The sequence below is a fragment of the Chelonoidis abingdonii genome, chromosome 20, assembly GCF_003597395.2.
Source record: "Chelonoidis abingdonii isolate Lonesome George chromosome 20, CheloAbing_2.0, whole genome shotgun sequence".
Classification (NCBI taxonomy): Eukaryota; Metazoa; Chordata; order Testudines; family Testudinidae; genus Chelonoidis; species Chelonoidis abingdonii.
In genome coordinates, this window is record NC_133788.1 from 8390505 (window position 1) to 8402577 (window position 12073).

General features: G+C 47.5%; 1 protein-coding gene across 2 annotated transcripts in view; it reads left to right on the forward strand.

The window, feature by feature from the left end:
- The window catches only part of CLIP2 (CAP-Gly domain containing linker protein 2), a 123737-nt gene extending 112289 nt beyond the window's left edge, over positions 1–11448 (forward strand). Inside the window, exons 15-16 of one of the 2 annotated variants that reach the window (XM_032786954.2) lie at positions 5151–5213; positions 6519–11448. In XM_032786954.2, the coding sequence (XP_032642845.1) occupies positions 5151–5213; positions 6519–6530 (75 nt within the window). In that variant the 3' untranslated portion in view covers positions 6531–11448. The remainder of the gene's footprint in view (positions 1–5150; positions 5214–6518) is intronic. The other variant, XM_032786953.2, reaches the window with a different exon arrangement.
- The last annotated feature ends 625 nt before the right edge of the window (positions 11449–12073 follow it).

A 12073-nucleotide genomic window follows, 5' to 3' on the forward strand; every position in this document is an offset into this window, starting at 1 on the left:
CCTGGTGTTTTTACACCTTACATGTGTTCTTTTGATTGAATGTTTCCTCATCTACCTTGTCCTAAAAATGTTCATCTCTCACAGCAAGTGCATGCTGCTAATAATGCACATTCGAAAGGATATTTAATACTGCATGATATGACCAAACCATTACGCACAGAGGCTAGGGCTGTGGTTATTTTTTCCTCTGCCATGCTGTGCTGTTACAGGTCCAGGTACTTTATGGCAGGCAATCTGGACCAATGGATATCCTGCTTCTCTCCCCAAGTGCAGAACACCACAAAGTCTGCTGCAGGGGAGGGATAGCTCAGTGGTTTGAGCATTGGCCTGCTAAACCCAAGGTTGTGAATTCAGTCCTTGAGGGGGCCACTTAGGGAACTGGGATTTAAAAAAACCCAAAAAACAAAACTGTGGATTTGTCCTGCTTTGAGCAGGGGGTTGGACTAGATGATCTCCTGAAGTCCCTTCCAACCCTGATATTCTATGAACACTTAGTGATCCAATCAGAGACCCAGGCTCCATTGTAACAGGTGCTGTACAAATACACAATAAAAGGATGGCGCCTGCCCTGAAGAGGAAACAAGTCTAAGACAAGAATGCCTGGTTTGGCATAGATGATTCCTCTGCATACAGAAGAGTGGGGAAAGCAGCCACCTGTCTTGTGTGAGATAGAGTTGTGTATTTTTCATTCCGTATCACACACCACAGCTGTAACTTTGTTGTAGTCCAAGCCATAATGCAATCCTGCCAGTGTCTCCAGAGTTATTTTAGCTTCTGTTGTAATCACCATGTCTTAAACTAAAATATGTCATGATGGCTACAATACCCAGTACTTTGGTGGCTATTGTCCCCCTTGGAAGGAATGCTAAACCCCGTCGGTGCTAAGAGATCTTCCCTTTCACTTCTCCTTCTCTAGAAATGGTCCAGAAATGGTATTTATTTCTATTTTTCCTGAAAGGAGGAAATATCTCTGCAATTCCTGCCTGTTGGCACAGGGAAATCTTTCTCTTTCTTTTTCATAGAATATTTTTTACTTTGCTCCCTGTTATTTATTTGTATTACAATAGCACTTGGAAGCCCCCTCAGTGTGCCAGCTAGTGTGTACACACACACGGAAAGAGTCACAGCCAGTGTTGTGTACACACACACACACAGTTACAGTCGCAGTCAGTGCTGTGTGTATGTGTACACACACACACACACACACGGAAAGAGTCACAGCCAGTGCTGTGTACACACACACAAGGGATTCCCTTACCCCTGGAACTAACCAGCTAAATATACAGCACAAAAGGTGGCAGAAAGGAAATATCATCCCCAATATAGATGATAAGTGAGGCACAAAGAGACTAAGGGACAGATTTTTAAAGGTATTTACAAATACCTGTGCTCAGCATTGCAATGTCTAACTGATTTAGGAGCCTAAATCTCTTTTTCAAAAGGGATGATGGCACTTAAGGGGCAAAATCCCATTGACATTGATGGTCAGTTAGATTCCTTAGTGCCTAAATCCCTTTTTAAATGAGATTTAAGCTCCTAAATCTGATGTTGCTGCACACAGTGTTGCAACAATGCCTAAATACATTTAAAACCCTGGGCCTAAATAGCTCGTTCAGGGTCACACAGCGAGTATGCGTGGGGTCAGGACTGAACCCCCATCTCCGGAGTGTCAGTGCAGTGACTGAACCGCAGACCAGCCTTTTTCTCTGACAGGAGAGGGACATCCAGGGGAACTTGCTTAAACAAGGGTTTAAGAATAAGGCCAAGGACTTTGAGCCCTTAAATGGAGGCCAGTGGGCACAATGGGATTGACTGAAACAATCTTGGACTCTGGTTGTGCTTGGCTAGATACTGAGTTTCAGTGTAAGCCCATTCCACTCCACACTCTCCCTGACCTACAGAAACAATCATCCCTAAGACGACAGTAGCCGTTTCAGGGGGACCCAGCTTGCTCCTTGTCTCTCAGCTGCAAGGCCTTCACTTTGCAACACTCTACAGTAGGAAATTGCTCATTAGCACAAGATGCTGCTGCTTTCCCTTTGCAGGCTTATCAGCCGACATGCTCTGGATTCCCTTGATGTGCATGGCTGGCTTTGCTATTAGACAAGAAGCTGCAGTGTAGTAGCACTGTCTCCATCCCGTTGTCAAATAACTGGCACTTCACTGTTGCCGTGGCCATGACTACGGCTAGGTATTAGCCTGTAATAAAAAAAAAACTCCACATACTGCATGTCTTAGGAGACCCTGATCTCATAGCTTTACAGGAAATGACAAGGATTTGGCACTCAAGCTTCTTCTCAAAGAATTTGTAATAATTGCTCTGGGAGATTTTATTTAGTTTCTAGCAAATTACATTCCAGCTTATTCATTCCCAGCGACCTTGTACTCGGCGAAGTTCAAGCCTTTAATTTGTAGTGTTGGATGCAGCTGCCACTCAAGGCACAGGCTGCGTGTCTTCTGCAGGGACTGGGGAATTTACTGTATTGCAGAAAATTGGAGCGCCCTGTAAATGCTGGGATGAAATAACCTGGGACATTACTCCAGGGTGATTGATTGTCATGCGAGAAGCAATACCCAGTACAGTTAGGAATGATAACTGGGCAAACAGGTTTCTTTTAAAGGCTCAACCTCAATTTCTAAGATCTAAGCTTCCAAAACTCAGCCTAGCCTTTCTTCTCTCTAGCTGTGTCTGCCCATACTGGCTTAGTAGCCCTGAGTCGCTACTGGTTGTAGGAAGAGGCGAAGCTGTAGTGTAGACAGAGCTCAAGGGTAGATGCAATGCTAGTACCCGGAAAGATAATGGAGCAAGTAATAAAGCAATCAAGTTGCAAACATCTAGAAGATAGTAAGGTGATAAGTAACAGTCAGCAAGGATTTGTCAAGAGCAAATTGTGTCAAACCAACCTGATAGCTTTCTTTGACAGGGTAACAAGCCTTGTGGATAGGGGGAAGTGGTAGATGTGGTATATCTTGACATTAGTAAAGCTTTTGATATTGTCTCACATGACCTTCTCATAACAAACTAAGAAAATGTAGCCTAGATGGAGCTACTACAAGGTGGGTGCATAACTGGTTGGAAAACCATTCCCAGAGAGTAGTTATCAGTGGTTCACAGTCATGCTGGAAGAGGATAATGAGTGGGGTCCCGTAGGCAGGGCCGGCTCTAGCCATTTCGCTGCCCCAAGCATGGCGGCACGCCGCGGGGGGCACTCTGCCGCTTGCCAATCCCGCGGCTCCAGTGGACCTCCTTCAGGCATCCCTGTGCAGGATCCGCTGGTCCCGCAGCTCTGGTGGACTTCCCGCAGGCGTGCCTGTGGATGCTCCACCGGAGCCATGGGACCAGCGGACCTTCCGCAGGCACGCCTGCGGGAGGTCCACCAGAGCCGCCTGCCGCCCTCTTGGTAACCGGCAGAGCACCTCCCGCGGCATGCTGCCCCAAGCACGCGCTTGGCGTGCTGGGGCCTGGAGCTAGCCCTGCTCACAGGGATCAGTTCTGGGTCTGGTACTGTTCAATATCTTCATCAATGATTTAGATAATGGCATAGAGAGTACACTTATAAAGTTTGCAGACAATACCAAGTTGGGAGGGATTGCAAGTACCTTGGAGGATAGGATTATAATTCAAAATGATCTGGATAAACTGGAGAAATGTCTGAAGTAAATAGGATGAAATTCAATAAGGGCAAATGCAAAGTACTGCACTTAGGCAGGAACAATCAGTTGCACACATACAAAATGGGAAATGGCTGTCTAGGAAGGAGCACTGCGAAAAGGAATCTGGGGGTTATAGTGGATCACAAGCCAAATATGAGTCAACAGCGTAACACTGTTGCAAAAAAAGTGAACATCATTCTGGGATGCATTAGCAGAAGCGTTGTAAACAAGACATGAGAAGTAATTCTTCTGCTCTACTCTGCGCTGATTAGGCCTCAAGTGGAGTATTGTGTCCAGTTCTGGGCACCACATTTCAGGAAAGATGTGGACAAATTGGAGAAAGTCCAGAGAAGAGCAACAAAAATTATTAAAGGTCTAGAAACCATGATGTATGAGGGAAGATTGAAAAAACGGGTTTGTTTAGTCTGGAAAAGAGAAGACTGAGAGGGAACATAACAGTTGTCAAGTACATAAAAAATTGTTAAAGGAGGAGGGAGAAAAAATGTTGCTCTTAATCTCTGGGAATAGGACAATGGGCTTAAACTGCAGCAAGGGCAGTTTAGGTTGGACATTAGGAAAAACTTCCTAACTATCAGAATGGTTAAGCACTGGAATAAATTGCCTAGGGAGGTTGTGGAATCTCTGCCACTGGAGATTTTTAAGAGCAGGTTAGACAAACACCTGTCAGGGATGATCTAGATAATACTAGTCCTGCCATGAGTGCAGTGGACTGGACTAGATGTCCTCTCATAGTCCCTTCCAGTCCTATGATTCTATGATAGTTAAAGCTCCAGAGCCCTGTTTCCACTATATAACATCCACCCGTGCTGCCATCAGCAATGCATTGATGCTGGATTCACAGCTGTCAATCTTGTCAGTGTAGAAAGGACTCTGAGTGAAAGCTGGCATGCCATAGTTATACACTTCAGGCTGCTCCCAGCCCTCGGCTCATGCTGGTTATATTGTAGTTGCAAAGGATGAGGACACTGTTCTCACTGCTAGAGAGCCACGATCAACATTGAACTCGGTTGTGTTATTAAAGGTAGAAACAAAAGTCTGTTCCGCCTGGCTGACTCATCTCTAGAGATGTTCAGCATTAACTGGTGAATCCACACTGTTTCTGTCGTGCCTGGTATCCTGAAGAACTCAAATCACTTTGCAGATTAGCAAATCCAACAGCGTCAGGCAACGCTACCCAGGAGTTGAGTGCAAAGAATGGGACCTTGCCCAGTTGAAACTACAGAGGAAAATTCCATTGCTAGGAAGAATGCAGTTCCCCCTCCAACCCCATCCGGCCGGGGAATTGGCCAGATGCAGAGGTTAAGAATTCCTTGCCAAGAGCACCATGGGAGCTTTAAATTCTAATTTCCCAGCATGCAGCAGTTAATATCAAATCTGTCTGAAGGGGAGTTAGTTTAGTTTGTCAAAGCTTCTGGGGAGTTGGATGCTTTTTATCAGAGCCCATTTTTAACCAAGTCTCATCTGTTCTGTTACAGACTCTTGGAAACTCGGAATCTGCTAATGGGATCCATCAACAGGATAAATCCCACAAGCAGGAGGTGGGTTATACAATGCTGAGCTATTTGAATAAAAAAATGCCCATGCAGGACTTCTTCCATGGGGTCTCGCTGTGCCAGTGACACGTCTCATACTGAGATCATCCCTTGGAGTGTGGCTCTGATCATGACGTTCCACAGCAAGAACAATGGGCTTTGCATAGTTCTCATTCTCGAGTGCAGTAGAACCAATTCCCCACTGCTGGGACTGGCCTGAAACTGAAAGTACAGATTTCAGCTGTTGCTGGAGGCTTTGAAAACCTCTGGGTCCTAGAGCTTCTAGTTTGGAAAAGAAAAGCAAAGAAATTGGTAATGTGTACACTGTGATGCCTTGGACTATTGACCTGGTGCAGCTGAGAAGTTCCATATGCATCTTCCATATTGGACAGTTCTCCCAGATCAGCACTCGTATGTCTCTCTTCCCGTGTGAGCACAAGTTAGAACCTTCCTTAGTTCAGCAGATCTCTGTGTATTTCACAGTATAGACCATTATGCGGGAGGCTTACTTTTATGCTCTCTCAGGTTCTCAGAGCCTAGGGAGAAGGTCCATGGTCTCAGAATTTTGTCTCCTCACTGGTAGCATGGGTCAGATTGATTAAGTACCTGGTACCTTGCAGCGGCATGGCCATTTCCCCATGGCTGCAGATTGTCTTTGTCTGCAGAAAAATGACAATCCTCCCCTCTTCGGACTCCTTCTTCTGAAGCATTAGGGATGGCCAGGGCTGGAGATGAGACATTGGATAGGGAGGGCCAGAGCTCTGAGATGGCACCTAGCATTTTCTCTCTGAGATGCTTGACTGGCTGGTTCTTGCTCACATGCTCAGGGTCTAGGCATTTGCCATGTGGTGGGGGTCCAGAAGGAATTTCCCCCCTGGTCAGATTGGCCTTGGCGGGGAGGTCAGGTTCGCCATCCTCTGCAGTGTGTGAGTGCAGGTCACTTGCCAGGGTTATCTGGGTTTTTCTTGCTTAAGCCTTTCCCTGTCTTTGCAGTGGCCTTGTCCCTTGGTGCACCTTGGTCCCCACTGTTCTCTGCTGGTGACACATAATGGTCAAGTCTCCTGTGGGCTGTAATACTTTGGTCTAATTTCAATTGTTGGGTTTAGTGTGCGGGTGCTAGGTGGTCTTGGTGGCCTGTGATGGTGGACAGGAGGTTAAACTAGATGATCTGGTGGTCCTTTAACTGTGTGGCTCTATGAAGTTTGCTGGCTTCCTTGGATAAATAGCTAGAGAATCTGGTAACCTAGATCTAGCTTAATCATATATTCATTGCCAAGGCCCCTGTTTTCCTAACAGTCTCATTTCTTCCAGGAGAAGCACTGATAGAGAAGAAGAGGTGGAGAGAATCATTTCATGCCAGTATCTACTTCTGCACACGAACAGGAAAAGGATGCACATCCTAAAGACTAGCGACAGTATTTTAACTTTAAAAACAGGACTGTTTAGAATGTACTAACTGACCTAAGTAGGACAATCCCCTGGTTCGTATTTTCCAAGACGAGCATCATTCCAGAAGGAGCGGTATGGCAACCTACCTGTGTAAAGATCCTTTTGTTTTCCTTTCTTATCCGTATCGGTATTGACTGTGGAATTTGTATCGGCCGAGTGAACAGTCTCCATTCATCCCACCTGAACAATGTGGTCTGGTTGAGAGCTGATGGTGGCAGAAACTTCATCAGTGATTCCTAGACCCCTAGAGGAAATGTAAACGGGTTTGCTTGAGGCACTAGAAAATTCCTAAGTATGTTCCCAAAGGCTGCACTCTCCACGCTAGGTAATCCCTGTCCCTCTCCCCCCACCCACCCACTCACATAGTATGAAGAACTACAGAAATGAGTCAGATCTACTAGGCTAGCTGTGCTCAAGCCAGTAAGAATGGATCATAGAAGAGCTATTGGGACAGTCCTCCCCCTTCCCTGCATAGAAGACCTCTCAGCTGTAGACCATGGAAACTCCCCTTAGTACTGTATGATAGCACAGGTGGTACCTCATCTGATTCCAGGTGATATAATTTATTTCAGCTGTTTGTGCATCAGTGTTTACTCTGAGTTGATGAAGAGGAGAGAGCCTCTGGTGGGGGTGAGTACAGGGCTCCTTAGCCTCTCTCCTCTGAGAGATCTCTTAGCAGGACCGGCTGTGCCGGGGCCCAGAGCCAGCGCCCATGGGTTTGTTGTGGCATGTGGTAGCTCTGCAGGCCCATACACAGCAAAGCTTTAGAGGTAGCTGGCTAGAACCTTTTGTATGCCTTTTGTGAGGGTCTGGGTAGAAAACCCACACACAGGATGTAGTTGCATCGGACAGACGCTGCTAGGCTCTGATTCCCTCTCCACTGCTATCCACAGAATTGTAATCACTAGCTGGAAGAGCTGGGCTATCTTGCATAAGGCTGCTGTGGGGCTGCCCCTACCAGTCTCAGTTGTTTTTGGCTCTTCAATACAATATCCGACGGGGGAGGGCTAACATATTGCTGTGAGACAGGGAATGAGGATGATAGTGAAACAAAGGCCCCATCTAGAGCAGGAGAGCTCCAGCTGTAACCAGAGCAGATTTCTGTTCTTTCCTCTATTTGCTGGGCACCTCAGACTCCCCCTATTTGCTGTAAGTGGGAGTTCAGGGGTGCAGGTTTGGGCCCCAAAACAACACTGAGGGTCATTTTTAAAACAGGAGCTCCAAGCCATGTGCACAGAAATCCAGGCACAACTGAGCACCTAGATTTGCAGAAGGAACTGTTGCCACTGAGGGTGCAGAGAGCCAGTTGGGCACCTCTGTATCCATCTGCAATAACTGTCCATGCAGGAGGAGGAACCCCATTGCGTGTGTGTATTTGCACATGGACCAGTCCCTATTCCAAGGACTGTATTCTAGTCTCAGTTTTTGCACTAAACTCCCATTGGGCTGAAGGGGATGATACTTGGGTGGAATGAGGGTGGAATATGGTCCTGAGTGTCTGAGACAAACCCCTTGCTCTGAAAAGGAGCATCCACCTTTCGATACCCTGGGACCAGAGGGAGCAGCAGCAGATTCTTAGACTCCATTCAAATCCCTGATGGGGATGGGGCAGTTTCCCAAGGGGGGCATTAGTACCTGGAAGGAGGAGCAGGGCTGGGATTGACATATTGCACCACCAGTGAAATGACTAACATTTAATGGCAATCCCCTGGTTCTGGGGGAGACGAGGCTCATCATGAAAACAAATGACTGTTCTTGATGCTGTTTGATCCTTTCCCCCACCCTCCTCCGAGGGAATTAATTGCAGAATCCCTTTTTGGAGGTACACAAATCAAACTGTTTCCTATTTCTCTGGAAATACAGCATTTTGGCCATATTTACCGTAACGCAGCCAAAGGACGTTAGGGTGTGAACAGTTCGGTCTCTTCTCTGGGCGTCCCTGTGCCTCTCTGAAATGCCTAGATCACGTCCACCTCTCTGCTCCACTCTCCAGCTCTCTGCTGCACATCCTGGGCTAGAACTCCCGTGGCTGTGGACAAGGGCTCCCAGGACATGGCATAGGCGTTTGACTTCCTGTGAAGCAGAACCATTGCACATGAGCTGGGAATCTGGCCCTTTGTTTTCCCGTATGATTTTTCTTCAGCCACTTTTGGCTACTCAGAAATTCTCCAGCCACATGGAGTCTGGGGCAGCTTGAGGCAAACTGGGAAAGAGCTTTGCCCCACCCCTCCAAGTCTCCTGCCCTAGGGATGCCGCTAAGCCCTTTTCACCTGGTGGGGATGGTGGAGACCGGATCTGTTTCAATGGCTGAGATAAGGAGATGGGTTCAGGAAAGCGAGGCATGTTGGGAGAAGAAGCCTAAATTTAGCTCATGAGTTCAGAGGGTTAACGGGAGTTCAGGTGGGACAGGTCCTGCTGTGTGGAACCAGACCCCTCTACCTGCAGAGAAGAATAAAGCACTAATCATCGCCTCAGGCTTGGATTTTCAAAGAGCCTAAGGGACTTAGGAGCCAAAAGCCCATTGATAGACAATGGGACTTGTCACCTGACTCCCCTAGTCTCCTTTGAAAATCCCAGCACAAGTATGTAAAATGTAATAACCAAGCAAAACTCATGATCAGCAGGAGGTGCCGTTTTGATTATTTGGGGGTGATATTTTCAAAAGTGTCCAGCATTGGCTGCCTGACTCTGCTCCTGCTGAAATTAATGGTCAGATGCCCACTGACATCAATGGGAGTGTTCGGGGCAATGCCACAGGCTTCGGAAAATGCCTTCCAGGGCTTAGGGAAGGCAGCACCCATGTGAGTGCACAGGAGTTCATGGGACTTACCAAGTGGGACTGGGGGGGTCGATTTTGTAATCAATCTGTATTTATTTTCTATCTAGTTTACAAGTGACAAGCCCCCATTATTTAAAGAGGATTAAATAGCAACTTTCTGCGTCGCTTCGCAATCCTCCTGCTTCCCTGGGTTCAAACAGGAGCTGCCCGCTGCGAGGTGTGCTCTATGGGCTGGGCTGAATGGGGCAAAGCTCTGAAGCAAGTGGCACTGCCCTGATTGAAACCAGAGGAGAATTTGACCTATCAAGATGTACCAGGCCAGTGCACCTGAACCCATTCAGTGACGGAGAAGGTAGAAGAGAGCCTGCTTTGTAAGCTGGCTTTGACTGTCTTCTCAGGATCTAATGCTCGCTAGGATGTAACTGAGGGCATAGTTCTTAAGGGGAGAGTAGCCTTCCAAGGAAAGGCCTGGATGGCCTTACCACAGCAATGGGTTGCACTGAATCACACGCTGTCCCGCAGGCTCTGAGTTTGCCCTTTTGGAAAGAGATCTCGGCACAGATAGCAACAGCGTGGGGCGAACCCGTTCTGGGACACACTAGTGCAGCCCCAGGCTCTGCCCCTGTGCACCCAGCCATATAGGCTCAGCACCCCATTTCCAGCTTGCCCTGCAGGCAGGAGAGTTACAACAGAAACAGATGCCCCTGCTCAGGAGAGCCCAGCCAGGAGCTGCATCGCTCAGGAATGCAGATCACACAGGGTGTGTTTCCTCCCTGTGCGGCAGGGCCAGCACGAGGCCTGTGTTCTGCTGAAGTCCTGCAGAAGTGAAACAGGCACCAGAGACAGCGGTGAGGGATTTCCCTAGTGCACACAGCTCATGCTGGCCCTCTGCTCAGGTGCCAGCTGCACCCATAGATTTTAAGAGACCAAATTAGAGCGAAACACAGAAAGTGACAAATCAGAGGGTTCCCTTCCACCACATTTATTTATAAGCTGCTCGTGACTTTTGCCCAGACACAGTGGTACGTAAAGTACTCTGCAACATTTTGTGTAACCAGCATCATCAGTATTTTTTTTTTCAGGGGAGTGGGGGGAGTCATCAAAGGGAAGTTATACAGCCAACTTCCATTGGCAGTCAGTAGCTCCCTTCTGAAAATCTCTCCCGTCAGCGTTAATCCCAGAGATCTTGTTCAGAGCTTCAAATCTGAAGTAAGATAGGGGGCTGCTTTCTCCTCTGTGACCCCCACCGTTGTCTCCGTTGGCTGTTCCATGCTGGTGTCTCATTCCGGGCTGTGTGCAGAATATGCCTCCGGGATCAAGAACTGCAGTGTGGGTGAGAGGGGAGAATTTTTCCTCTTCAGTCAAGGGGTCTTGCGTGAGAGCTAGTTACCTGGAAAAGCAGTGCTGAGCTGTCTGGTCCACCTATGCGCCCTTCCCATTCGAAGAGCAATTACGGGCCTGCACAGTGCTTTAATATGTAGGAATTATGAGTCCACGCTGTGGAAAACTGGACTTTCTATCCATTGTATTAGTTCAGTGCCTGGAAGAGTTTTTTGTTTTGTTTTCCCACTGAAGGCTGAAAAATCATCTGAAGAATAAAGATTCCAATACCCCACTGTTACAGCAGCTTTTAGCGGTTCACCACTATCTTGTAGGGAATTATTAATCCACTAAAGTCTATAGGCCTCCGTGCAAGTTACCAGAATAAAGGCGATAGTAGATGTATAAATGGACGATAACATTTTACCCGCACAGTATGTATTACAATTTTGTAGCTTAGTCATTTTTTTGGCTATCAAATTTTGTGAGTAAGATAAAAAAAAATGGTTTGACTGCTAATGTTTATTTTATTTGATTCTTTTCCTTCCCCTTCCTATGTACAAACGCTGTACAAATCTGAGTCCATTGAGTGTAACTACAACCAATGTCTATTAATGTACCACAGACCCCGGTAGTGGCTTGCTGAAGTGTGGTGAGCTGATACTAAAACAATAAAACTTGTGGCTGAAGTCAGGCCCGCCTGCCTCTTCCATCCCAGAGAGTGCAGGCCCGGGTGGTGCACGCCTGCTGGCGAACTGGCGGTCAGAATGTTAAAAGGATTCTTCCCGACTGACCAGACAGACATCGGGGAAGGGATCACGCACAGGGATCACTGGGCACCTTGGACTGAATTCAGGCCTGGCGTGAGTGATCTCTGTATCCTTCTATGGGGCTGGATATTGCTAGACTTTATCGAATGGGCTTCGTGTCCCCGCTTCTGCTCCCATTGACATCAATAGTGAAGCTCCCCCTGGCTTCAATGGGAGCAGAAGTGAGTCCTGTGTCAAACTAACAGACATACTGCAACAAGGCCAGACTTCAGCTTGGGCATTGCCCAAGCTGGATTGCCCTGGCACATGTCCTCAAGAAGAGCATGACTGGTGATCTCAGTCCAGTTTCTGGTGTTGCAGACCTCCAGCTGGCCCCAGCCACTAGCTGGCAGTCTCAGCTGAGAAGCTGAAGGCTGAAATCTCCTCTGCCCCTTAGAGGTTGGGGTTCGAACGCAGTGGGGTGTGGGGAATGCTGCCCTGCTCTGTGCACAGAGGCCTTTGGTTACCAGAGCTGTCAGTTCAGAACCTTGCCAAGCATTCACTTCACT